Source organism: Bidens hawaiensis, unplaced genomic scaffold (genome assembly GCF_021521415.1).
Source record: "Bidens hawaiensis isolate Kalapana, Puna unplaced genomic scaffold, B.hawaiensis_p1.1 tig00002553_1, whole genome shotgun sequence".
Classification (NCBI taxonomy): Eukaryota; Viridiplantae; Streptophyta; class Magnoliopsida; order Asterales; family Asteraceae; genus Bidens; species Bidens hawaiensis.
This window is the reverse complement of record NW_027491139.1, coordinates 1,563,320-1,591,171: the sequence shown is the minus strand read 5'-3', so window position 1 is coordinate 1,591,171 and position 27,852 is coordinate 1,563,320. Positions and strand designations below refer to the sequence as shown.

Genomic DNA, 27,852 nt, shown 5'->3' with positions numbered 1-27,852 from the left:
TTGTAACATCCTAAAATTTTTATATTGATAAATAAAAGAAAGTTATGTTTAGTAATTTCACGTTTTAGTTATTTAATGTCGAGTAAGGAACGGGTCTTGGGCTTAGTTATTTTATGAACTCGGCCTGTCTCAACCCGTAGGAAGCCAACCCGAGCCTAACCAAACCCGTAGTATATAAACGAAAGTTCTTGACACTTCCACCATTTTCACCATCTTCCTTCACTTACACCCACCCAAACACTCTCATTTCTAGAGAGAGAAGCTAGAGAGAGAAAGTTCTCAAATCACAAATCCGAGTCCACAATCTTGTTCCTAATCGTTTTTGGTAAGTCCCTCTCGAAAATCATCCGTTTTCATAACCATTTCCGACCTCAAATCGAGCAAAAACTCCCATTTTCGTAACTTGAGTTTTCGGGTCAAAAACCGCCTTGTTTTGGTGTCAAAATGCAAGCTTTTGTGTTTAAAAGTACTAGGAATCGATAGCCCTTTCAATCCCGAGCATTTCCATGTCAAAAACTTCGATTTTGGGTCAAAAATCTGGAAAATCTGGAAAACCCGTGGGTTTCTCCGTCGCCCAGCTTGAAGGAGTCGAATCAGACTCATTCGATCGAACCAGTCGATCGAATCAGTCCATTCGATCGAATGCGTAGATCGAACAAGTCCAGTCGACCGAATAGGGAAGCAACCGAATGGTCTCCAACTCATTCGATCGAATGAGTTTTGTATTCGATCGAATGAGTGTTGTATTCGATCGAACGTGTTCCTGTTTGATCGAACGTGTTGTATTCGATCGAACGTGTTCCTGTTTGATCGAACGTGTTCCTATTCGATCGAACGTGTTCCTATTCGATCGAACGTGTCCCTATTCGACCGAATCAAGCCAGAACCAAGCTGTTTCCAAGTTCGCCTAAGGTTTAACTTCGCCTGAAGTGAAGTTCGTTTATAAAATAAATTAAAAACCTAATGGAAAATGTGTTAAGGCAGTTATCGAAAATAAAATTTTTCCAAGCTGACCTGGCAGCTTAACCCCAGCCAGGGGCTCTGCCCCTTGGACCCCGCTAGGGGCTGCCGCCCCTAGAACCCCGCTACCAGGGGCGCTGCCCCCGGACCCCCGTTCGTTGTGGGTCATATAAAGATAGAAACGCAACATAAGTAGTAGTAGCTAATTGATACGTGTAAATATTATACAGTTAGCCGTGCGCAGCTCAAGAGGGGAATAACTATTAACGGAGAGCGTAACAGTATTCAGGTGAGTTTCTAGCCCCATTTATGTGTTATGTTTTCGGGGCTGTGTGCATACTCGATGTGTTGTTAATACATTTATCCTAAGTGATAAGTGTATGCCATATGTGATATATGTGATGGATATGAATGGTTGCTTGTCGGTACGCGAACGATCTTCGGATATTGCGCGTACTGTCAGGTCAAAAATAAAGGTACGAATATTATACATCGAAGATGCATGAACATTACAAATGAATACTTGTCGGGGCGTGAACGATCTTCGGATATTGCACGTATCGACAAGAGGTATGGTTGTTAAATGAATGATGTAAAGAACGCCTAGGGTGTTCTTATGCTATGATGTAATTATTGTATATGTGAAGTAGGTGTATGCAGGTACACGAATGGTATGTGAGTTCTACGTTCGACATAGTAAGTTAGGATGGCAAATCCCTCTAGCTTTTGTCGGACATAGACTCGGCTGGTGATGGCGTAGTTAAGGACTGCGGGCCTTATACGTAAAGTAGATGATAGATGTAAACGTAGTTAAGGACTGCGGGCCTTATACGTAAAGTAGATGATAGACGTAAACGTAGATAGGGACGGTGGGCCTTATACGTGTTACAGATAATAGACGACAACGTAGTTAAGGACTGCGGACCTCATACGTATTATAGATAGGCATCAGCATAGGAAAGGACTGTGGACCTTATACGTGCTGTAGTTGTATTGTGGTAGCATAGGGGAGGACTGCGGACCTCGTACGTGCTATGGTTTAGGTTGCAACATAGGGGAGGACTGTGGACCTTGTACGTGTTGTGGATGTAGGATGGTATAGGGAAGGACTGCGGACCTTGCACGTACCATAAAGGGTGAACATAGGTAAGGACCGCGGACCTTTTACGTGTTCACGACCTTGAGTACAGGTATAGACGGCGGACTATGAACGTACTCTCGGTAGACTGAGGTTAGTGGTTATAAATATGTGTGTATGTATGGTAGTAAGTGTGTATGTAGAACAGAAGGGTAACTAGTGAAGTATGGATATGTATCTACGGATATGTATGTATGTGTATGTATTGTATGGCGTTCGATTAACTAGAACTCACTCAGCGTAGCTGACTTTTAGTATGCACGCAGGTGAGCTGATTACAGAGTTAGCATGAGGATGACACACGTCATGGATTGAACGGCTGGCATCTGAAGAAAGAAGTAAAGATGTTTTAAATATAAAGTTTTGTGTTATGGTATCAAAGAAAAGGTTTAACGTTTTGTAACAAATGATTGATGTTTTATATTCCGCGAAAAGTTTTAATAAACTCTGATTGAAGAACTGTGTTTATGAGTAAATCCGACGCTAAAGTAGGGCTACCGGGTTCGGGGCCTTACACAATTCGTAGTAAAAAAAGAAACAGGTATTTGGTCTTATCAAACTCATATAGTTTTTAAACCGGGTTATAACATCTCATTTATTTGTGAAACAATTTATCATCAAACCATAAATATATTATTAACTTTCATACAATAAAAAAAGCTAAAAATTCAAAAAATAAATAAATATTAGAAACAAATAATATAAAACAACCCCCGTAATATGGGGGATCAAAACTAGTGTGTGTATATCACACACACATATTAACACACATATATATGTATATAAATCACACACACACCCTTTAATATAATATTAATCCTCTCCTCTTGGGAGGCGACAAAACCCTCTCGCCCCCCCCCCCCCCCATTTCGCCCCTTTATCGCCTGGGGGGGCGGTGTTCCCCTCCGATTTCGCCCACTTGTCGCCCAAATCTCGCTCACTACACACGGCCTTAAAAGTGGATTAGTTTTATATGTTTCAAGACGATTTGACGATAGATAAATAGACATCTTAATTACACATCTCCATCATAGCGCATTAGATAGCTACTTTCTTTTAATCATCAATGTACCATACATTCAAATCATCAAAAAAGTGAGCACAATAAAATAAATAACATCTCTAACAGTAACATGATCAAGACAAGCTAACAACAAACTTTATTGGATATACAAGCAAGATGATACAATGCTTTATAATCCCAAAACACATGAATTAAAATATATATATACATTCATCACCAAAATGCACAATTCAAGATCATGAATTGATAGCATCTCTAGCACAAAATGTAATAATTTGGCATCCTCTATTATAAGGATTTGCAACTCCATTCCTTCTACAATTATAATATGAAGAGCCAGGTGTACCACAAGGTACAACATCCCTCCTTAAAGTCTCATAACTTATATACCTTTTCCTCATCAACAACACTCTCCTACTGGTTTCAGACTCCATATCATCTTCTGCCCAAACATTCTTCTCAATTGTGTCAAGATCATCTTTTTTCACTGAATTAGTGTCTAAAACTGAAACCCCAGATGATAATTTGATATGGGTGTGCAAAAAGATTAAAGAAAATAGTAGAAAGATGATGGATTTCATTTGGGTGTTTTAGAGTTAAGCTGAGTTGAAGTGGTGTGTGATTGGTTTTTTTTTTTTTGTTGTTTGATGGTGGTGTGCAATAAATGAGGGGTTGGCAGATTGAGTGAAGGTTATGGCATCTCACCTGTGCAAATAGAATGAGAAATCTATTAACTTATGTGTCCCACATTACAACATTTTTGGTCACAAGAAAAGTTAATATGTAAGGCTGAGGGGTGTGGAAACCCACGCGTTGTGTTTGTGATAAGAAACCCACGCGTTGTGTTTGTGATAAATGATTTGGTGATTACATTATAGTCTCGAAAGCGTCAATTCCGGCTAAATTCATGTTAGTTCACAAACACAACGCGTGGGTTTCTTATCACAAACACAACGCGTGGGTTTCCACACCCCTCAGCCTTACATATTAACTTTTCTTGTGACCAAAAATGTTGTAATGTGGGACACATAAGTTAATAGATTTCTCATTTTATTTGCACAGGTGAGATGCCATAACCTTCACTCAATCTTATTACTGTCACAATAATGTAATCACCAAATCATCATCCTTTTCTAGAACTTTATAATTGCTTTCTATAAAAACAAAAGAATCACGAGTTCAATAGTAGCTCTTTAGCAACCACTATATATCATTTAATTTGTTTTTTATTATATATTTTTTTTATGTCTTACGTACATATGCTTTATTATTATTATATATTATAATTAAGAAGTTTGGCGACGCAATCAAGTGATTGATCGCCAAACATCTTATTTGATTTTTAGCTTGTTTCACATTTTTTATTTCGTGTCGGGTTGTTGTCGTAAAATACGGATTTTTTCATCGTTAATATTGTCAAATGATTCAGGCCAAAATCGAGTTAGCTCGCGGTCGCAACTCAAGGTTTTTTTCCCATGAGTTATTTTAGTCCGGCGATTTTGGACGAACCCGCGTCAGGTCAAGGCACACGCCTATATTTTTTATTTTCGTCGTGTTTTTTTTATGTAAGTATGTTAATTTGTTGTACTTTGAGTGTGAACGAATTAACTTATTGCTTTAATTACCAACCGAACTTGTGTCGGTTCACCACCACAACACATGGTTTTCTATGTACGATTTAGTCTCGAAAGCGTCAATTCCGGCTAAATTCATGTTAGTTCACAAACACAACGCGTGGGTTTCTTATCACTTTTTTTGTCCCTCGATTCCACAATCAACGAATTCGTATAAGCTCGCAACTGCAACGTGCGTTTTTTTGTTCGCCGCATTTTTAAAAATTATAAATATAGTAAATTGTTGTATTTAAAAATGGATGATTTTATGGTTTGCTTTATTTTTTGGGTCGTAACAAGATATCAACCGAAGCGTCATCGGTTCGTAACCTCAACGCGTGTTTTGTTATTTTAAGTTGTTATATTTTTGCGTTAACAAATTTTTTTTTGAGGGAGGGGGGGGGGGGGTAATTACTGGTTTCGTAACCTGACACCCATCGAATTCACCTCAACTCGCAGATACACTGCACAATTTGATAACTTGTACTAGTACGCATGTCAATAACATCAGCCCGGCGCAACGCGTAGGGAATCTTCCTAGTTATGTACATAAACACCTAAAAATTAAATTGTTTAATATGTATTTAAGAGCATCCACAATGGAGATATAAAAACACTAAAAACACACCTAGTTAGTTGACATGTCTTAAATAAATCATCTTTTTAAACACACAAACAACACATCAAATTAGGAATTTCAAAAACATTGTCATATCATCACCGCATTTTACCCCCCCCCCCCACCTCTCCTACCACCTGCAAAAGGTCCACCTCCTTCTCATTTTTTCTAGTTTTACCCAAGAACTTCGTCTAAAAACAAGTTATAAAAATGACGTACACAATATGACAGTAGGTAAAAACTGATGACATGTAAAAAGCACCCAAAATCAACCTCTAAAAACTTCTATTTGTGGATGCTCTAAATTCATATACCGTTTTTCTTTAGTAAGACCATAAACAATAGGAGATTTTTAGGTGTTTTAAGAAGTGAGAGAATATAAGGTAGAGAAGAGAATGTGAGAGTAGGCATTGTTGAATTCTTGTGGAAGAATCCTAAAAAACAAGTATATCATATGATATGGGGGTATAGAGGAGAGAAAAAGTGTTTTTTTTTTTTGGATTTTGAGCGGGCAAGTGAGTGAAAGGACGTGGCAAATGACACATAAGACTTATTCTTCACTCTAAAAATTACCTCTATTGGTAATGCTAAGGCTGAGTGTTGTGAGCTTCATAAGGGGACGATATAACTGATGCGGAGGGGCTTTATCCACTTACTGCCCCAAACACACATCATGGTTGCATGGAAGTGGGCTTTAAAATTTTAATGGGCGTCAAGGGATGTAGAAAAATGGTGGGCCAGAATATAAAGGGGAATACATTTAAGGTTAAAACCCCACTATTACCTACGTGATAGTGACGTTACATTTTAGCATGGTTTTAAAGCCATTACATAACACATAGCCTAAGTAGGTGATATAAACACGTAATTTACATACGTGTATACTATTATCCCTAAATATAAAAGAAAAACAAATTGCTACAATACCCATACATATTTCTAATTTCTTTTGTTCTTTTGCAAGACAATTTTTTGGGCGTACGTGTGGCTTACTTAGTTCTTGATGGTCAAGCTATTCATTAAGGGTTCCCATGTACAGGCATAACGTAGTGGCCGACCTGTGGTATTGGTTTTGTTGTCTTTGCAGATCTTGTTGTAGCCGAGAGTCATCAAGGAAAAACACTATATCGATGGTCGTATGGTACATTTATCAATTGTAAGTCTTTTAGTTGAGTTATTGATAATAATATAATGTTATTAAAGATTATTAAAATGTTAGGTTGCGGGGAAAAAAAGGTGTTCCTAGAGAAGACCTTAACGCAATCATTTGAAACACATTCAAAGTTATCCTTGTCCAAACCGAACATGAAAGAAAATTTTGGGTGGTCTAGCATCAACGGGAACTGAAAATGATCTCAAAAAGTATTTTGAATAATTTGGTACACATGCAAATGTTGTGGTTGTGCATGATCATAACACACAAAGACAAGAGTATTTTGATTCATATAACAACTCTATGTGTAACTAAAAAACTTGATATTAAGATATCAATAGGAAAATCTTTTGTAAACATGTACAATACACAATGGTTATATATTTGTCAGACTATTGCTTAGCTAAACACAATGTCTTACCAAAAAACAAATGAACAAGCCAAATCAAAAAAAAAAAAAAAACCAACACGCCGAGGAAACGTCTATTACACATAAATGAATAGTAGACAAATATTTCTTGTTCTTTTTTTGTTTAATTTCAAGAAAATGGACATAACGTTACATTTATATTATTTTCTTTCACCCTGTAATTTTTAGAATCAGATAAAATGAATTTTATTGTTATGCACAAATAACTACCTTGCTGAAGAAACACTAAGTGACCCCGGGCAGATTACGGATAATCTGGGGGTTAAGTAGATGTTTCCCACGAGGGTTATGTCCGGCAAGATGGTTATTCTTCTGATGACCTGCAAAACAGACACCGTGAGCTCGTCACCGAGAAGGGGGGGTACCTCCTTGTGACCACCCTCCGGCGTGAGAATCAGACTAGATTGCTCTTGAATATAAGTGTATATTAAGAGAAATAGCTAGAGCAGATATCAGATAATATATGAAGATATAAGATGATGATACCGTTCCAAGGTGTTGGAGTATTTATAGCCGAAGGTAGGTTTCCAAGCAGGTACAGCCGGCTGTATAATATTCCTGTTCTACCAACTGTGGGCTACGCACGTGCCCTGCTGGTGGTTGGTGGGTAGGCAGCGGTTGATAGTGACATGGCCGGCTGTGTACTGTTCCTTTTCCGCCGGCTGTGTACTATTCCTTTTCCACAAACTGCAGGCTATGTACGTGCCACGACAGGGGTTGGTGAGTAGGCAGCGGCTGACAGTGACATTAAGTACTAGAGCGTGCTCCTCGTCGTACTGTTGTCAGTGAGCTGTCGTGCTTTGGTCAGATCTTTTGCCCATACCTTGGCAGGTACAGTACAAAAGATCCTCCAGTAGCGTACGGACTGGCTCATTTGGGCGGGAGTATTCCCGGCTTTGGGCGGGAGTATTCCCGGCTTGCTCATTCCTTCTTCAGGTGACATTACTGAATTATTTGAGTTAGTGACTTGTGCGTGTAGCCTTGCTATTAGTGCGGGTAGCCTTCCCTGATGGCTTGTATCCGCAGCTGCGGGAACAGGCGGGCTACTTCACCATTGGGAGGCTTTTCCTGCGGGAACAGCTGGCGTACTGCGCGTAAGGTCTTCATCTCTCTGAGCATGGTGGGTCCTGCGGATCCAGTTGGTCTTTGCGCAGACGTCCCTCTTCAAGGTGAGTCTTGCGGGTCCAACTGGGCTCTGCTGGGACCTACCTCTTCAAGTACCCCCAGTCCAATGTTCTTCTCATGAATTGTTAATAAGTGAGGTGAACTTTTGGACTTAAGCAAGGGGTTTTGAAAAGGGTTTTTAGTTTTAAGGTTGTCCGTGGGGATTCTTCCCGCGGTTTCCCTAATGTCACGTGCAGAAATTCCCGACTTTTCTGCTTGATCTTTGGGTATGATGCGGGTAGGTGTCTAACCTCATCGCAAGTCAGGAGTGTTGAGTTTCACTTGTGTAGATTCTCCACGAGGTTTTGGTAGTTTTAGACACAGTGATCAATTATGTTAAACAACCAATTCCATCTTGGAGCTTCAAACAATCTAGTTCTCAACGTTCCCGCTATGCGGGGATGTTATTTCCCTTTCCACAAGCATGGCCCAGAAGATCCTTCTTGGTTTCAATTCCCTGCAAGTACTAAGTATGTGAAGGGTTTCGCCTTGACACTGTACCCGCACTCGTCTTATGGTTACTTTACTTCCAAGGTATTCTTGGCTTCAATTCCTTGCAGGTGCTAGGTATGTGAAGGGTTTCGCCTTGACACTGTACCCGCACCTGTCTTACGGTTTTTTGGTTACCAAGGTATTCTTGGCTTCAATTCCCTGCAGGTGCTAGGTATGTGAAGGGTTTCGCCTTGACACTGTACCCGCACCTGTCTTACGGTTTTTTGGTTACCAAGGTAAGGGGGTATATTCCCTCTTATTTTTGAATCTTTTTGAATCTTTTTGAAAGTCGAAGAGTTGGTGAGGATAAGAACAGTCCAAACTGTTGAAGGGACGTTAGCGTCGTCCGACGGTTTCTTCTGACAGTTTCAGGGCGTGCAAGAAGTTATGGCGACGTGACAGTATATGATCATTCCAGACGCTTTTTCAGGCGCGTGGGCGCGAGTTTTCGGGCGCGTGGGTGCGAAGTTTACGGCGCGCGTCCTGTCAACAGCTGTTGCCAGCTTGCTTTTTCCACGTGTCATAGTTTCATTGCACCTGCGTTTTCCTCTCTCATCCGCATTAAATTCATCGCATTTATTGCGATGAGTATATAAAGGGGGAGAGGGTGCATCTTAATCCACACTTTCACTTCTCTCTTCTTCTTCTAAACGATTTCCGGCGAATACTCTAACCTTTGTCGAGCATTCTCCTGAAATCGTTCCTTCTTTACATCTAAAACATGTCTTCTACTCATGATCTTGAGGCTACCGCCGAGGAGTCTGACGTGTACGCTGAGAACCCGACGTCCACGTCTGATAAGGACGATAAGAGTACTGCCGGCGAGTGCCAGTGTGCTCTTCCCGTCGACCTTTATCAGTACATCGTCAGGAAGTTCATGCTCGAGCCTTTCGAGCCTGAGTTTCCTGAGCCTCATCAGACGGTGTACGATGCCCCCAAAGGCAAGATAGGGGTATATGCTGCATTCTTCGTCTATGGGAATCTCAGGTTCCCATTGATGAAGTTTGTATACCGTGTTTTGGAGAGACACGGTGTACACCTGACGGAGGTACACCCAATGGCGATCGCCAAGATCCGCCATTTTGAATGGGTGTGCCTCATTCTTGGTGTGGAGCCCCATGTCGACCGTCTGATAACCTTCTACTCCTGGAGGTGCATCCAAGGCTGGTACACCCTGGTCACCCGGATCAAGGGTTTAAAGATTTGTGCTACCGAGCGCAGTCTTCGGTCTTAGAAGCGGGAGTTCTTCTACATCTCTGCCCGTGTCGTCCCTATTGCGATGACATTCAAGAACGGGAGAGCACTCCCCAGCCTTCACGCCTCCAACTACCAGGAGGCGGAATGGTTTTCCAAGATCTCCCGGATCCAGACTCCGGTTTACCGCTTTGCGGAGTCTGGGATGGTGATGCTCGGTATGAGCCGGGTGTGGAAAGATGATGGGGCAGAGACGCCACAAATTCTCATCGTCCTCGAATACGGTTTGAACTCTATCCCTTACGGTATGCTCCGTCTTCTTTGCTGATTTAGGGTTTTTCTTCTAATTGTTTCTCTTTTTATTTCAGAGGGGAATGACTTAAAATCGCTCCTGCATCCGCGGAAGGCTGGTGGTCCCGCTCGGCTGGGTACTCGTGCTCTTGATGAGAACGAGTTGCCCATCCTGAAGCAGACGGCGGATCGGTTTGTGGAGGTCTACCCGCCGGGCCACGAGATTCTGAGCGCCAGGCGGCCAGGTAAGGGATTATTTAACCCTCGCACTCTCAATGCTCAAACCTCTGCTGGAATTCCTCTAATTATGTCATCTTCGGATGAGGAATCCGCAGATGGTCCTTTCTTCGCGAGGAAGAAGAAGGCTGCTGGCGGGAAGGGCAAGGCGAAGGTTGCCTCCACCGCCGATCAGGGGAACCGGTCTGAGTCGGAGACCGAGAGCGAGGAGGCGGCGGGGAACCCTGGTGGTGGTGAGACCACTGTTCCGCAGGTTGAGACAGCTGTCACCTCCGAGCAGCCCAGGACGACGACAGTGACCGGTATGAAGAGGCCGGCTCCATCGGGTTCGTCCCCGCCTGTTCGCACCTTCAAGCTCAAGAGGACTCGTAAGTATAAACTTCATTTACCTTAACTGCATATCTTTCCGCCATTATACTTATATATCGTCTTCGTGCAGGCGTGGATGCTACCGCATTCCAGAGTGGAGCGGGGAGGAGCGTTTCTGGACCCATGACGGTAGGTTTGGTCAACCTACCCGAGGCGATGACCCAGGCGGCTGCGCCTGTTTGCAGCATTGGTTCAGTTGCTCATCCCGTTGAGGCAACTGTTCCAACTGTAACATCATCCCCGCCGGCTGTCAGTGCCATCTTCACGGAATCCTTCACTGAGCCGGCGGTGGTTTCTCCTGCGGGTTCTTCCGCAGCAACGACCACGGATGTGAGTTCACCTCCGGTGAGTTCCCCTCCGTTGGTCTCTACCGCGGCGGCCTCCACCATGCCTCCTCCGGCGCCGGCGACTACGGCCGGTCCTTCAGGTATGTTCAAGGTTGGGGCGTCTAGCCAGTCTTTGTCTCCTTCCCATCTCCTTGACCTTTTGGATGGATATCCTTTAGGTTCAGGTGATGGGTTTGGTGGCTATCGGCCTGTTGTCGACCCTACAGGTGCGTGGGGTTATCTTGGCCTTATATCCCTTTTATCATTTTTTTTAACTGTTTTTTGCTTTATTGCAGTTCGTGATTCCAACGAGGTGTACGCTCCTCGGTGGAGTATCCGCCGGGGAATGACCCTCCGGACTGCTGCGGATTGCGTCGAATGGGCGCGCCACGCCGCCCCATGCGGTGCGTTGGGGGAGGCAATGGCTAGCTACCAGGAGGGTAGGCTAACCAATGAGCTTAGAATTCTCCTTGCCCGGATGCAGCCGCGCGTTGAGTTGCTTTGTCGTGAAAACGACAAGTTAAAGACGGCGCGTAGCCTAGAAGTGGCTCAGGCGCGGGCTATCCGGGAGGAGAATAAGAGGCTTGCCGCCGTTGCTGCGGAAAAGGAGAAGGCCTTCAAGGCCCTCGAGGTTGAAGTTCAGGCCCGGCTTGAGGCCCGTTCTAAGGCTACCCAAGCTGTTAACGAACAGCTTCGGTTGGCTAAGGAAACTGCACGGAACGCAACTGAGAGGGCCACCAAGGCTGAAGCTGTTGCTGAGCCTCTACGCGCCGAGAATGAGGAGCTTAAGGCCAAACTAGAGAGGCTCCAGCAGGCTCATGATGCCTTGGCCATGGAAGACGCCAAGAAGCTCCAAGAGATCTTGGACCAGAGGGGCATGCTTGACCACACTGAGCGTAAGCTGAAGGGCGTTGAAGAGGCTGCTGCTAAGGAAGTGTTGCTTGCCAACCTTAACAAAAATGAAGCCGAACGCGCCCGTGATGAAGCTCAAGCTGCCCTCCAGGAGGCTCTGGTCACCAAGGAATGGCTTCTTCGAGAAGCGTTGTCGCAGGTATGCACGGCTTCATAATTTCTTTACGCTTTCCCTTACACTTAGAAGAGTTTTTGATATACTTCTGTTTTATAGGTTGTGCATCGGATCTTCACGGACACATCTTACGACGATGCCATGAGCGCAGCCCTTAACGCTTCTCATGAGGATGGGGAAAAGGCTGGCTTCCTGCTTGGTCTAGGGTTTGTTGAACAAGGCATCCCGCCTTCCAACTTCCCTCTCTATGATGTGGATACTGAAGCTGCTTATGACCAAACAGTGAATCAGTATGCTGCCTTCCCGCATCCGGTGGTGGAGAAGGTGAACGAGATTGCTGCTGCTGATGATGGGCTAACTCTTCTCAAGGCTTTCCTTGAACCGCCACAACCAACTGATGGTGCGGGTTCAAGTGGGTTTGGAGGGAGTGGTCCTGAAGCTTGAACCTTTAGATCCCTTCCCACTGTTAGAATAGGTTTATATTTTTGTATGCGGGTATATGCCCAGCAATTCTTGTAATATTTGAATTTTTTGTGAAATATAAATGTTTGTGCGGGTAGGACCGTCACTTTCACTTAATGGCTTGCGTTATAAACGTTGTATGACTTGCTCATGCATATTATAGTTTAATTTGGCACTTGTTTTACCTTATAAACAATATATGATTCGCTCATGCATACTTTAGTTTAACTTAGCAATTTTCCAAGTGTTTTGGATAAGTTAACCTTTCACGCGTAGTTGTCAATAGGTTAGTGTTTAGTTTCCTCTATCATGAGTGTGCGGGTAGGACCGTCACTTTCACTTAGTTGGATGACCAAACTTCACCTATAACTGACATGCGTGAAGGTTTCCCTCATCTCTTAGAAATTTTTGCCGTTTTTTGTGTTTATGCGGGTTTTGCCGCCGTTCACACGCAACGACTTACTTCCCCACTTATTTATGCGGTGAATACCGGCATATCAGTGTTTTAAATAAGTTAACCTTTCGATGCGCGGTTGTCAATAGGTTAATGTTCAGTTTCCTTTATCATGATTGTGCGGGTAAGACCGTCACTTTCATTTAGTGGGATGACCGAACTTCACCTATAACTGACCTGCGTGAAGGTTTCCCTTATCTCAGAAAATTTTGCCGTTTTTTGTGTTTATGCGGGTTTTGCCGCTGTCCACACGCAACGACTTCTTTCCATATTTATGCGGTGAATACCGGCATATCAGTGTGGAAAGTTCATAAGTACAAATGTAAGAACATCAGCGTCAATGTGACTTGGAGAATCATTTCCATTAGAAGTGGCTCTAGGCCTTTTCTTTACAAATTTGGAATTGATCTACATGCGGCCTGTGTAATTGAGCTCCATTCCATGTTCTTAGGATGGGTGTGTCATCGAGCCTTTCGAGCCGATATGCACTTGGTTCGGAATCTCGTTGTTTACACAGTATGTAGTCTTCAACATTGAAGTTGCAGTTTCATCCGTGTTTTCCCCAGCTGGGGTTCTACACGCGTTAGCCTGCTCAGCATCTATTACGCCACGAGGTGTGCGAGTTCCCCATCTCTGACGAATGTCTCGACGATGTCTCTCAAGGATATGCATTCCTCAGTGGTGTGACCTTTTGTCCCGTGGAAGTCACAGGACTTGCTCTGATCAGCGTTTTGCCATGGGAGCCTCTCGGTGGCAAATATTTCGGTGATGCTTTTGGTGAGTGGCGTCCATCTAGAGTTCCGGTTCGACGGCTGCATGTTGTCCCTTCCGCCTAACCGAGGGTGCGAGCCGGATGAGGTGTCAAAGTTTACCCTTGACTGCCAAATACCAAGCTTCCTCTTTTTGTTTTGTCGGGCGGTAAGGACGTTGTTTTCTCTTGTCCTCTGTGTGTAGAGGTTTGTGCTCTGGGGAAGATATCTACCCAGTTGCTTTTCCGTTTCCGCGAAGCGTTTAGCTGCTGTCATGATGGCATCCCACGTGGATGGCATGCCATCTTTACCCGTCAAGGTGCGGATGAGCTCTGGGTCTTTCGCGCCCTGGATGAAGGCGGCGCGAACAAGATCTTCGCTAATAGTGCCCAGACTTAGCTTCTTTGAATTGAAGCGAGTAATGAAGTCTAGCAAAGACTCGTCTTCCTCTCGGATGCAGTTAAGGATTGTCCATTGCTCTTCGGTATACTTTCTTTGTTGACTGAAGTGTTGGCTGAACTTCTGCTGGAAGTCTGCCCAATCGTAGATGTGGTGGACCGGTAGACGGTCGAACCACGCTCTTGCTGCCCCAACAAGTGTCATTTGGAACATGTAACACCACGTGGGTTCCGTCCAATTGCTGACGGTTGCCCCCGCTATGAATTTGTTCAAATGATCGTCTGGGTCAGATATACCATCATATGTGCCTATATTGGACATTTGTTTGGCACTTCTCGGGGCAATTGCTTCCCCAATGTCCATTGCAAATTTGGACGTTCCCGCATTTGCAACAGTTGGTCTGAAGGTTTTAGAGAAGTCACGTGGGTTTCCACCCGCGTTTTTTGGTTTAAAGGTTTCTCCAAAATTCCTTCTCGGTTGGAAGTCCGCTTGTTTACGCTTCCCTTTCGCCCTATGGCGCGGGTTTGCGTCACTGTCAGATTCTTCCCAATCTTCCTCATACTCGCACTCATTACTCATGTTGAGCTGTTGAGTGTTTCCGAACTCGTCATTAGCCTGCTGGAGTGAACGTAAACGTTCATCCAACTCAGCTTGGAATTCTTTCTGAAGTGCTTCTGCCCACGCTTTAACTTGATCAAGTGTTTGGCGGGGGAGCCTCGTTTGTTGTTTCTCCAACTGGGTATCAATGAATCCCAGTGAAGGATTGTTTACTGCACTTACCCCGGCTCAAGTAACCGGGGTAGTGTTCGTAAAATTTACTGCACTTGCCCCGGCTTGGGTAACCGGGGTAGTGTTCGTAAAATGTGTGTACTCGCCGGTGTTCCCCCCAGTAGCTGGGGTTGTGGTTACCGGGGTTTCTTGGTCACTTACTGGCCTTGGGACCAGAGTAACGTTAACCATCTTTCCAGAAGTTTTGAAAAAACTGAAAAAGAACAAGTTCTAGCTTTTATGCACGGATGGCGCCAATGAAGAAACACTGAGTGACCCCGGGCAGATTACGGATAATCTGGGGGTTAAGTAGATGTTTCCCACGAGGGTTATGTCCGGCAAGATTATTATTTTTCTGATGACCTGCAAAACAGACACCGTGAGCTCGTCACTGAGAAGGGGGGGGGGTACCTCCTTGTGACCACCCTCCGGCGTGAGAATCAGACTAGATTGCTCTTGAATATAAGTGTATATTAAGAGAAATAGCTAGAGCAGATATCAGATAATATATGAAGATATAAGATGATGATATCGTTCCAAGGTGTTGGAGTATTTATAGCCGAAGGTAGGTTTCCAAGTAGGTACAGCCGGCTGTATAATATTCCTGTTCTACCAACTGTGGGCTACGCACGTGCCCTGCTGGTGGTTGGTGGGTAGGCAGCGGCTGATAGTGACATGGCCGGCTGTGTACTGTTCCTTTTCCGCCGGCTGTGTACTATTCCTTTTCCGCCGGCTGTGTACTATTCCTTTTCCACAAACTGCAGGCTATGTACGTGCCACGACAGGGGTTGGTGTGTAGGCAGCGGCTGACAGTGACATTAAGTACTAGAGCGTGCTCCTCGTCGTACTGTTGTCAGTGAGCTGTCGCTGCTTTGGTCAGATCTTTTGCCCATACCTTGGCAGGTACAGTACAAAAGATCCTCCAGTAGCGTACGGACTGGCTCATTTGGGCGGGAGTATTCCCGGCTTTGGGCGGGAGTATTCCCGGCTTGCTCATTCCTTCTTCAGGTGACATTACTGAATTATTTGAGTTAGTGCCTTGTGCGTGTAGCCTTGTTATTAGTGCGGGTAGCCTTCCCTGATGGCTTGTATCCGCAGCTGCGGGAACAGGCGGGCTACTTCACCATTGGGAGGCTTTTCCTGCGGGAACAGCTGGCGTACTGCGCGTAAGGTCTTCATCTCTCTGAGCATGGTGGGTCCTGCGGATCCAGTTGGTCTTTGCGCAGACGTCCCTCTTCAAGGTGAGTCTTGCGGGTCCAACTGGGCTCTGCTGTGACCTACCTCTTCACTTGCATAACTCTAAGATGTCATTGGATCGTCTTTCAAGTCCCACATGTGGCGCGCTCGGTTGCATGACGGTGAACCATTACGTCTTGTTTATGATTAGGGTCCCTAGTTTCGCTTTGTTATGGACTCATCAGACGAGTAGCACGAATCTCACGATCATTGATGCGTTCGATGTACAACCACATCCGGGCATATTTATGTCTCTATCTTGCCATGGCCGTCCCCTATGAAGTCGGCGTGAAGCATCAGATCGGATCGGTGTGAAGCATCAGATTCGGCCGTTATCATTTCAAACTTGCATCAAAATTGTTTGCATCTAAATCACATAGACCAACCTTCTAATTAGTTGTTTTATTTATGTAACTTATAATTGGTAACACGTGTCAAGCATCTTATCCGTCCATTTAATATCTTCAAGTCAAGCTCATTATGGACTTTGGTTCTATAACGTTGTATTTTACCCACTAATACGGCCTCATGCATAGACATTCCTACCATTTAAGTATTTTGCCCCTCTACTTTTAGTTTAATCCAACTTTAACCTCTTCATTTTAAAATATTCCACATTGGATATATATTTTGATTCGACTTTTTTTTCAATATATCTATTTTGTTTACAACATATAGAATAACCTAAAATATGTTACAACATAAATTATTTTTTAAATTATAAGTAAGAAACAAATGTTACACTTAAGAAAAAAAGTACCTATGTTAGAAGATTAAACGAGACACACAACTTTTACAATTTAGTTCATTGATAAAACACAAAATGGGAAACTCACCAATCTGCTACCTTCGATCATCCACGTTTTCAAAAACTGGATCACAAACCAATAACCTCACCAATCCAGCTTGCAGTGTTATTGGATCAAACACAGTCACCATGACAAATTATAACTGTAAAAACATAATTACATAAACTAATTAGTTAGTACCAAACCAGTGCACCTTGTGCTTCAAGTTTTAACATGCTTCGTGATCAGGAGGGGAGATCCATGGTTCATACATAAAGACGAGGAGAGTCATAGGTCAAAGTTTATACTTCTAATTTCAATACACATCGATGGTTCATTACGTGTTGATCTAAAGGCTTTGTTTTTATTAGTACACAAAGTCAGTTGTTTAACATACTCAAAAATACATTATACTAACTAGAGTTGTTAAATTGTGCTCAAGCACAACCTTAATTTCATAATCTAATGAATTTGTTCTTATGTTATTGGGGGTAAACATAAATTGGGGAAGACCCATGAGATCTTTAAAACTTATAAGACCTGAACTGACCTAAACGGTTATTTTCAACAGGGTCAGCTCACGGATCCTGAGAATACCATTAATCGAGTTCTGGTCAGGTACGAATACGGATAAGACCCGCTTCCTCACTCGTATAATTTGTATAACACTTACTAATATGTAAATTAGTAATATTGAATTTGGATTGTGGAGGGTAGATAATGAAATTCACATAAAGTATGAGTTGGAAGTGAAACAAAGTTATCCTTTAACCCACGTGGAATGACGAATATGCGTCTGCCACGTCACCTCTTTCTGTATATATATCGTCTTCATCATCTACTGTACGTGTGCAATTGATTAATTAATAATTAAAGACAATCGCGATGGCTACAGCAGTCGAGCATGCTCCGATCAACGGTAACCACGGTTGCTGTAACACAGGACCAGGCTACGCTACGCCGATTGAGGCCATGGCTGGCCCTAAAGAGTCTCTGATCTACGTAACTTGTGTCTACACAGGTATACATCTTCATCTTCTCCGATCTGATTAAGTTGATTTCATGTTACCATTTTGTTTCGGGTATAGAAGTATTTAGGAGTATCAAGTATGTTATTTATTTATTAATTATTAACGAGATTCAGAATTTAGTATTTTAATATAATATAGTAAACAATCAATAAAACCCTTTAATAAATGTAACTCAAGAGACTGATTTGTTAATAACTTATAATATTATCTTGTTCAAAATTCTTTAATAAACCAATTTTTTGAATCCTGGGCCCCTTTTGATTCAATCATTTGAACCCTTTTGGCCATAATATTAGTCAAAGAAAAGTCAACAATTTAAATTTTAAATCACCTGGTTGAAAATGTGCTAAAATGGTATGCTAGAAGTATGGGTAAATTTACACTATATGCGCATACAAATTTTCGGGCAAAAAAATTCACTAAGCTTTGCCCATGGAATCACTATCCTATGGGATAGATATGTTGTTCCTAACGAAGCGTTTTAAAAACCGGTTCATATCGGCCGGTTGAACCAGTTAAACCGGATTTCGCACAGCAGGCTGGTATTTTGAGTCCAGTGTTTTTGGCCGGTTTGCTAGAACATCGTACCGGCGGTTTTTGTCTAATATACCGGTTTTAAGTCCGAGAAAATTTTGATATTTGCGGCCCATAGTTTTTCAAAATTACTTTTAACCCAACAATTAAATATTCAAACGGACTATTTTTTTAAAACTGAGTGCTTTGCATTACTTTTTTTTATTATGAATTAAATTTTGGATTTTTTTTGTTATGGAATCATTTGCTTTTGGGTTATTTTTGGATTGAAGTTACATATATAGGAAATTATAAGGTAAATTATTCAACCGGTTGAACCTTCTGGTATAACCCGGTTCAACCGGTTGTACCATTTTTAAGCCCAATCCGACACAAGTAAAATACCGGTTTTTAAAACATTGCCCCAAACTACAGGGACTCAAAGAACAAAGATGAGGTAAAGAAAAACTCAACTTTTTGTTGTATTTTATTCTACAAATAATATCAAAAGTGAAGTACTTGCCTTGTTTGCTATGATTTTGTTTGTCCCGTGTACTGCATCCGTGTTCATTATTAGGCCTGTAAATGAACCGAATGTTATAATTAAAACTAAAAGCATAAAATTAATAATTTCAATTGGTGGATGCTGTAAGTTAGAATGTTAGATAGGTTGATGAATCCACACAGTTTAGTGGATTGTACAGTTGTTAATTAAAGATACAAATATTGAGGTTGTCTCAAACTTCACAACTTGTTTTTAAAAAGAAGAATATTGAAAAGGTAACTAACCATATATGATATATCAGAGCCAGAGCTAGTTGATAATAAGTCGTTAATTGACAAACCAAAAGATAAGGCAGAAACGTAACAATTAAGATGTGAAGTTTAATTCAGTTGAATTTATCTCAAGAACCACATATTGAGGACAATAGTACTGATGTACCCCAAGTAAACCAAAAGTACAACTGAAGTACACCCAACGAAAACTAAAGTACATACATGAAGGAACAAAGGTAGTTAAACTTATAAGAAAGTCAGCACACTCTGCAATTCAACTGCTTAGTTGAAGTATATAACATAATGTAATATCATACTGGATTAGATTAGATATATTATTTAAATCGTATATTAGTTAAGAATTATCACAATTGCTTTTAAGTTTTAACCATGAGTTTGGATGTTTCTATGAAATATAATGTTATGATGTGAAAAAAAAAAAAAAAAAAAAAAAACCAAGAGTTATGATTAGATTTGTTACGTTTAGTTATTTTATAGTTGTAATGATTATTATTCGTGTTTGTTCATTAATTTTATAAACGAACCCAAACACTAAAGGACACCATGGACACAAATGAGCATAAACAAACACAAGCCAACAAACATATATTAATTTGAGAATAATAATCACTAAATCAACACAAAATCACCCAAAAATCCGTAAGTACACCACATAATATCCAAAAAATCTGAACATAGTAATCGTTAACATAATTATATCAAAATAGTAATAGTAAAAAAAATCGTAATAGTAAAATTCTCATAAACGAACATATATATGTGAACGAACGTAACCGGACGGACGTAAACGAACGCAAACGAACATTAACGAACGAACTAACACATTACCGAACGTTCACGAACACAGTTGAACAGACACGACCTCTGTTTGTGTTCATTTGTTAAGCTTACCAAACACAATTTTGTACATGTTCGTTCATTTATTAAACGAACGAACATAAACGAACTTCCCGCAGAACGGTTCACGTACGTTCGGTTCGTTTACAGCCCTAGCAGCAAGTATGTGATTGATTAATAAACTGAAAATTAGCAGCAAGCATCTTTAAATCATTTAATAAACTGAAAATTGCTTATAAATCCTGAAATATGACGCGTGCCATTGAATAGTATCTGTTGGTAATTATAGTGTTATCAACGTGTATTTTAGTATATTGGATTAACTTGCCGATCGAGTAAATAACGTTAGAGATTAAACAAGTTGGGTGACTAACCAGATGGCGCCACATCAGATTCTTTGGTATTCTTTTTATGTAGAATATAGATTTAATTAAAATGTTGATCATAATATGTTACAATCTTATACAAGTTAGTAGTTTCTTTTACAAATTAAGAACACATTTCTTTGTTTTTGGTATATTTAAGGAACAGGGAAGGACAAACCAGATTTCCTAGGAACAGTTGACGTGGACCCCGCCTCGAAAACATATTCACAAGTCATCCACAGGCTGCCTATGCCAAACAAAGGTGATGAGTTACATCATTCTGGTTGGAATGCTTGCAGTTCTTGTTACAATGATTCAACCACCTCGCGTCGGTTCCTTGTTCTCCCGGCTCTCGTGTACGTATCCTTAGCCACCAGCGAGAAAACAGTTCACTTTTGATGGTCAACAAGCTAGTTTTAGCTCAGTCTCATAAACTTTTGTTTCTGTTTCGTGTTTTTCAGGTCGGGTCGAATATACGTTGTTGATACACAAAAGGATCCGCGGGCCCCCGCCTTCCATAAGGCGGTTGAGCCTGCTGACATTGCTAGTAAAACTGGGCTTGCTTATCCCCACACAGCTCATTGTCTTGCTTCGGGTGACATAATGGTCTCGTGCCTTGGGGACAAAGAAGGGAAGGCGGAAGGGAACGGGTTTCTTCTTCTTGACTCGAATTTTAATGTGAAAGGAAGGTAATTAGCTAGTTACATATAATATGATTTATTTTTGTATGTTTAAAAGTGGTGAAATGAGGTGGTTAGGCGGTTTGGTTATCGGTCAAAACAGGTACACTATTTTACTAGTTCTGGTAGAGGTGCATGAAACCGAAATAACCGACCAGTAACTGAAATAATCAAGCCAAGCCCAAAATAATCGACACCAGTTTTCATGGACTGACAGGAAAACGACCCGCTTAACCTGAATTTTTTTTGTCAAATTTTAATCATTTTTCATATTAGTACTCTGAAGTTACAAGTTTAAAATCACAAATATTAATGCATGTAAAATAATTATGTTTTAACTATAAAACTCGATCTGTTTGAAAAAAAAATAAGTATAAGTAAACTAGTCAGCACACGACCCATCAGGCCGACCCAAACATGACCCGATTAGCTAAATGTGTTTGCGGGTTCTCCCAAAACCACCCAAATGAAACCCATTTAAACCCGCGAAGTTCTTACAGGGAAACTAATTAATTCTGATATTGCTATATTTTAGGTGGGAGAAACCGGGGCATAGTCCACTGTTTGGATATGATTATTGGTACCAACCTCGACACAAAACCATGATTAGTACATCATGGGGTGCGCCGTCAGCTTTTACACAGGGATTCAACCTCCAGGATGTTTCAAACGGTTTATATGGCCGCCATTTGCACGTGTACAACTGGCCCGATGGAGAACTGAAACAAACTATTGATTTAGGCCCTAATGGGCTCCTACCATTAGAGGTTAGTGCTTCCAAATGAATGCATAAGGGAGTGTTTGCATGCATGTTTAAAGTTAAACTAATCATTTTGAACAACCTTCTAATATGACTATTTTCTTATTTCAAGTTTGAGTAAACAACTTTGTTCCTTCAAATTTCAAACAGAGTGATTTAAGGTAAGTTTCACCCTTGAAAGCACGTAACGATCGTAACCAGTGTTTTAACATCATGTAGAAAAAGTCAACATGGTCAAAGTTACCGACAAATCATCGTGTTTGACATGGTATCATTTATAAATAAAGAAAGATAAGATTGTGAATTCTATAAAAAATGTTTAATATTTATTGGGTTTTAACAAAAAAAAATATGGTTATCTCAGCCCAAGTCAAAAAGTCAACATGGTCAAATTTACCGACAAATCATCATTTTTGATCTGGTAACCTTTACAAATCAGCTTAAATGAAAATTCAAGATTGTGATTTTTGTTTTTTTTTGCCTTTTTGACTTTTTAATTTTTTTTTTCTGATCAAAAATATTATTTCTCTCAACACCACGACAAAAAAGTCAACACGGTCAAACTTACGAACAAGTCATGGTTTTTTGACAGATAAGGTTTTTGCATGACCCAACTAAAGATACAGGGTTTGTTGGATGTGCATTAAGCAGCAACATGGTTCGGTTTTTCAAGAACTCTGATGGATCATGGAGCCATGAGGTACAAATTTTATCTTTTAATTCATTCAGATCATAAACATCTGATAACTAATAAATTGAATAAATTTGATAACACAGGTGGCAATGGTAGTTAAGCCAGTTAAGGTCCAAAACTGGATTCTACCCGAAATGCCCGGGCTTATAACGGACTTCCTCATTTCTCTTGATGATCGGTTTCTTTACTTTGTGAACTGGTTACACGGGGATATTAGACAGTATAATATTGTGGACCCTACAAGCCCGGATTTGGTGGGCCAGGTTTGGGTCGGTGGGCTGTTTCAGAAAGGAAGCCCGGTAGTTGCTGAGAACGAAGATGGTACAACTTATCAAGTTGAAGTTCCACAAGTCAAGGTACGCGTTTTCATGAGTAGTAAATTTCAAAAATGATCAGTTTTAAAATAACTAGTTTTTTTTATATAACTAGAAACACAATTAGTTTATCTAAACATCATTAATCGGTTTCATGATTGTTTCATCTAGGGACACCCGTTGATAGGGGGGCCACAGATGATCCAACTGAGCTTAGATGGGAAACGTTTGTACGTTACAAACTCGTTATTCAGCAAATGGGACAAGCAGTTTTATCCAGAACTTGTAGAAAAAGGATCTCACATGCTACAAATTGATGTGAACAATGAAGAAGGTGGACTTTCTATAAACCCGAACTTCTATGTCGGCTTTGGGGCTGAACCAGATGGACCTTGCTTGGCTCATGAAATGAGATATCCAGGTGGTGACTGCACCTCAGATATATGGGTTTAAACCATAAGTTTGGTCACAACAATGAGAATAATAAAGCTATTTGTAATAAAACTTTGGTTATGTACTTGTATCTGAAATACAGTTTCATTTTACTATTTTAGTTTTTATATATTGATGATGAACTGAATATGCTGCAAGTCATGATGCACATGATTTTTAGGAGTCATCTAGCGCCACAAGCTAATAGATCTAGAGATGAATATGAGCTCAACTTTGCTTAATTGATTTGAACACGCAAGTTCAACACATAAACAACATTAAGTAAAACATATAGTGCAAGAATAACCATAAGAAAAAATATATGTACAATGGAATATCACATTTATTTTGTTAAAAAAGGTTAAATTTATCTTAAATTATGTTGTACAATATAATATGGTACACTTTCTTATATTTATGTATAGAGCAGACCATTGCATATATCTTAAAACAGAAGGCATATTTGTAGCGACTATAAATCAAACACTAACTTGGATACGATTCATCACCTTTTGTATATCCCATCTCAAAAATATAAAACACAAGTCTCATGAGTATAACTCTCATCTCACAAGATCTACACATTCAACACATTTGACCAAACCATCAATCAACACAATAACTAGAAACTCTTCTTTCCACAAATCCCATCTTTTGAAATTACTTTCTCTTCAATCTTGTTGGCAAATGTCACCTTAGGTCGTAACAGATTCTGCCACATCATAAAAAACAATGTATTATTAGTTAATCTTTCCGCAAATCTCATCTTTTGAATTCAATCTTTTTTCTTGAGTTAACAATTATACCATGCTTCTGCAGTGAATGGTTAAATCCTCATTCATTTGTGCCAAACGTGCTCTCGCTTCTTGTTCCTTATATAAAGCCTTTGCACACGCTTCTTTCACCTGAAGTACGCATCAAGGTTAAAGTGGTAAAATTTTTAGGAAAACGATAGATAACAGAAATGAAAAACAAAGTACCTGTTTTGCTTTAACAGTGTCAAGAGAACTGGAAGCGCTGGAAGCTTCTAGAATGTTTCGAAGATATGTCAAGTCGTTTATGAGCTCCAATGCAACCTCCTCAGCATCATGCATCTGATTCTTTGAAAACTCAAACGATCTTTCAGCGTGTAAACGAAAAGATGTGCAGTTCAGACAGTTGCAGATTCCTCTGCATCCTCTTGGAGTTCTCTTCAAGATTCCACTTTTTATACTTTCCACTTGAGTTTCAGGAATAGGCATCGGATATTGTTGTGGACTTTCTTTGACTTTTATCTGAAGGTCAGCACTTTGACTTTGCACAATACAAAGCGGTGTAGCTTCTAAAGGTGGTTCTTCAACACATGTCAGTTTAAGTTTGGGTGGTGATTGTTCCATCTTTATACAACTGTCAGATCTAACAGCTTCTTCCAACTGTAAACTTGATTCACCGGTGTCCTTATTTGGCACATTTGCATCCAAAATATTGTCATTTGAAACTAAAGCAACCGAATTTGTTTTATCAAGTGATGTGTCAACTGGAACCAATGTAGATGTCGGAGAATTTGATGCCTCGTCCGCAGTAGTTGAAACTAAAGATTGTGTCGGTGGTTGTTCGTTTTGCTCGATAGCTTTCTCGGGTTTTAAAGATTGATCTTCTTTCAAAGGGCCTATTAAAATGCATAAACAGAAAGTTAGAAAAAAAAGCATGGAATATCGCTTTTTTTATCTGATAAAAAATTATTACCTGAATAATCTTCAGCAACACTCATCAAAAATGGAAGCAATCTTCTATGACTAAAAGAAGTTGGAGTTTGAAGCGCTTTCAATCTTGAGCACGATTTAAGTCCCTAAAAATTAACCAAAACCCCAAATATAAAAATAAAAGAAAAATAAAAAAAGCCATCATTTTTATAAAAAAACATGAATATTGAAGGTTAAAGTTACCAATTATAAATATTATAAAGACTGAACATTACCAGTTTAGACGCGGGCTTTACTAGCGCACCCGAAACATTATCAGTCTTGGATTTACTATATATATTTGAATCAGGTGGTGTTGTCTGCTCACTCTCTAACGCGTCATTTACAACATCTTGGCTTTTCTGCACCGCATCAGAAGTCTCAACAGTACTAACTAAACCAGCATTCACACTGTTTGAATTATTCAATAAACCATCCAGAAATTTGCTAGAATTGGATACCGGACCAGTTTCCTCATCTTTAAGAGCAACCACATTAGGAACCGGATTACTTGATTTCAAACTCTTGGGCAATGCTGCCTCAACTATCTCAAAACTCGAAGAATCTGCTATTATAACTAACAAAGTTAAAAAAAAATCCAGTAATCTAACAGATAATAAAACGCAACCGAGTTATGTATTTACCATCATTCTCTGAATCCATTAGATAAGGAAGCAACCTTCTATAATTAAAAGAAGTTGGACTTACAAACACCTTCTTTCGACCACCACGCAAACTTGTTACCTATCATTCATTTCCATAAAGTACAACTTTTAGCAAGATTCAAAATATACTCAAATTGATCATGATAATAAATTAGCTAAAACAGTTGTCAAAATCCCGCCTACGAGCCAATTAATCCATGATTAATCCCAAATCCGCAATCGGCCGATCGGATTTCCCCAAATCGTACAAATTAATCAGTATTCCCAAAATCAGTTAGAAAAAAGTCAATTTTAGTTATAGCATTTATGTATGGTTTCTGATTGACCCCTGACTAATCATTAGTCCCTACCCGATCAATCATCATTTGGTCAAACTCAGTCAAAGTTAAAAACTTTATATATTGTATATTTCGAAAACTACATATGGTTAGCCCCTACCCTACCGCCCGACAAGCGCATACCAAGTTCTACAACAACGCATATATATGTAATTAAGGACATACTCAATATTACAGCTACCAACTAACTAGCATCAATAAGATCATAACAAAACAATTACCAAACATTTAATAAAAAAACCCTGCAAATTTAATGAAATTAAACTAATAATTAACTATTTCTTACCGAAGATTGACTCTTATTCTCAACAACTTCATCCGCAACGGAAGTCTTGTTCTCTTCAGCTTCCACAACTGCTGACGTCATCTTAACATCACCACCAGCATCCGCCGCAGCAACATCAGCTTCCAACCCACGATTGATGACCTCATCCACACTCTTTTCCGATCTAGAAGCCTCCAAATCACCAACTGAGTTTCCGTCATTCTGCTTACAAGCATCCACGTCAGCTTCCACGTCAGCAGTCGCAGGGGAAAACACCCTCCTGGCGCGAAGATCCTTGACTGATGATACAGCTTCCGGTTCCTTTTGTTTCGCTACTGATTCAGCTTTAGTACATTTCATCAGCTTAATATTATTATTATTATTACCACGGCTTCGATTGGAATCAGATCTGGAGTACCCAGATCGGTGTCGGTGGAAATAGATCTGGGTTTTGCTCCGGGTGAATATGCCGCCAAACGGGTCGGATTCTGACGGCCAGTTCTTGCGTTTCCTGGATCTGATAACCGGGTCCATTGATTTGAATCTTGTTTTTCTTGGGTGTTTTACTTCTGGGTTAGGGTTTTGTTCTCAATTGAAATTGATGATGATGATGATGATGATGATGATTGATGAGTATAAAATGTTATGTAGTGGTCTTGATAACCTGGCGGGAAAAAAAGGGTCTCATTATTATTAGATGGCGGGAAATGTAGTAATATACTCCCGCTGAAATGTTTTTGCAGTGTGACCGATTTACCCTCTTATCCTAAAGAGTATATTTCGTTTAGGCGCCTTGGGTGCTTTGAATTTTTACATATTTTTTTACAAATTACTCCGTATTAAAGTTTGAAAATTAGAAAATGTAAATGTTAAAAAAAATAATGAGGGAACATATGTTAGCAAATTTGATTATGTGTTTTTTTTTTCCTTTTGATTACTCTCGGGTTAACCCGAGAAACCTGATGAACTGACCTGGTTTAGCGTCTTTAATTTTAACACTTTTAGTAAATTAGTAGTAAAAAGCAATTGGTTTTTTTGTTTAATAAACGCATTAACATGTTCTTGATAGAGCGTTAATTATGCATGATTTTCATCTCTATGTTAGATTAATTATGAATGTCGTTTGAGATTAAACAAGTCAATCTTTTGTGTACATACCTATGTCGAGAAGGCTGGGACCATATTTTCGCATAAGTTTTTATGTTTTGGGTCAATATTTGAATATGGGTTGCATGTCTTTCATTTGGGCGGTTGCATACAATCCATGTACAGTAAGCCAGTCATGAATATAATTAGTTTAATTTTTTAAACAATTCATCCTGGTTCAACCGGTTATATCATAAATTAGCTCAGCCCGATACGATTTAAACCGGTTTTTAAACATTGAGTAGGTGTAAAATGCACGATAGTTCAAGACTAGTATAATTTTTGGCACCAACGGACCTCAATGGTAGAGGTGCACAAACCGGTTTAAAACTCAAAACCGGTTTGAGTTGAAACCAGTTCGGTTTGGTCAACAAATGTCAAAGCCGGTTTATAATCAGTT

At 40.5% G+C, this 27,852-nt stretch overlaps 2 protein-coding genes across 3 annotated transcripts; one reads left to right on the top strand and one right to left on the bottom strand.

Annotated features, from left to right (window-relative positions):
- Positions 1-17,766: 17,766 nt before the first annotated feature.
- LOC143620356 (selenium-binding protein 1-like) lies at positions 17,767-23,393 on the top strand. Of its 2 annotated transcripts, none has more exons than XM_077092063.1 (7): positions 17,767-17,914; positions 20,604-20,793; positions 20,899-21,126; positions 21,653-21,884; positions 22,470-22,577; positions 22,655-22,927; positions 23,057-23,393. In XM_077092063.1, exons 1-7 carry the CDS (start codon positions 17,779-17,781, stop codon positions 23,336-23,338), a joined length of 1,449 nt encoding a protein of 482 aa, XP_076948178.1. In that variant the 5' UTR covers positions 17,767-17,778; the 3' UTR covers positions 23,339-23,393. The 2 variants fall into 2 exon arrangements, with proteins under 2 accessions (XP_076948178.1, XP_076948177.1); XM_077092062.1 differs by having other exon boundaries at positions 20,598-20,793.
- A 350-nt stretch (positions 23,394-23,743) lies between these two features.
- Positions 23,744-26,905, bottom strand: LOC143620181 (uncharacterized). Its single transcript, XM_077091919.1, has 7 exons — positions 26,328-26,905; positions 25,683-25,782; positions 25,275-25,603; positions 25,043-25,145; positions 24,298-24,965; positions 24,124-24,222; positions 23,744-24,029 (listed from the first exon to the last, which is right to left on the bottom strand). The coding sequence occupies exons 1-7, from the start codon at positions 26,838-26,840 to the stop codon at positions 23,940-23,942; spliced, it is 1,902 nt and encodes a 633-aa protein (XP_076948034.1). The 5' UTR covers positions 26,841-26,905; the 3' UTR covers positions 23,744-23,939.
- Between the last annotated feature and the right edge of the window lie 947 nt (positions 26,906-27,852).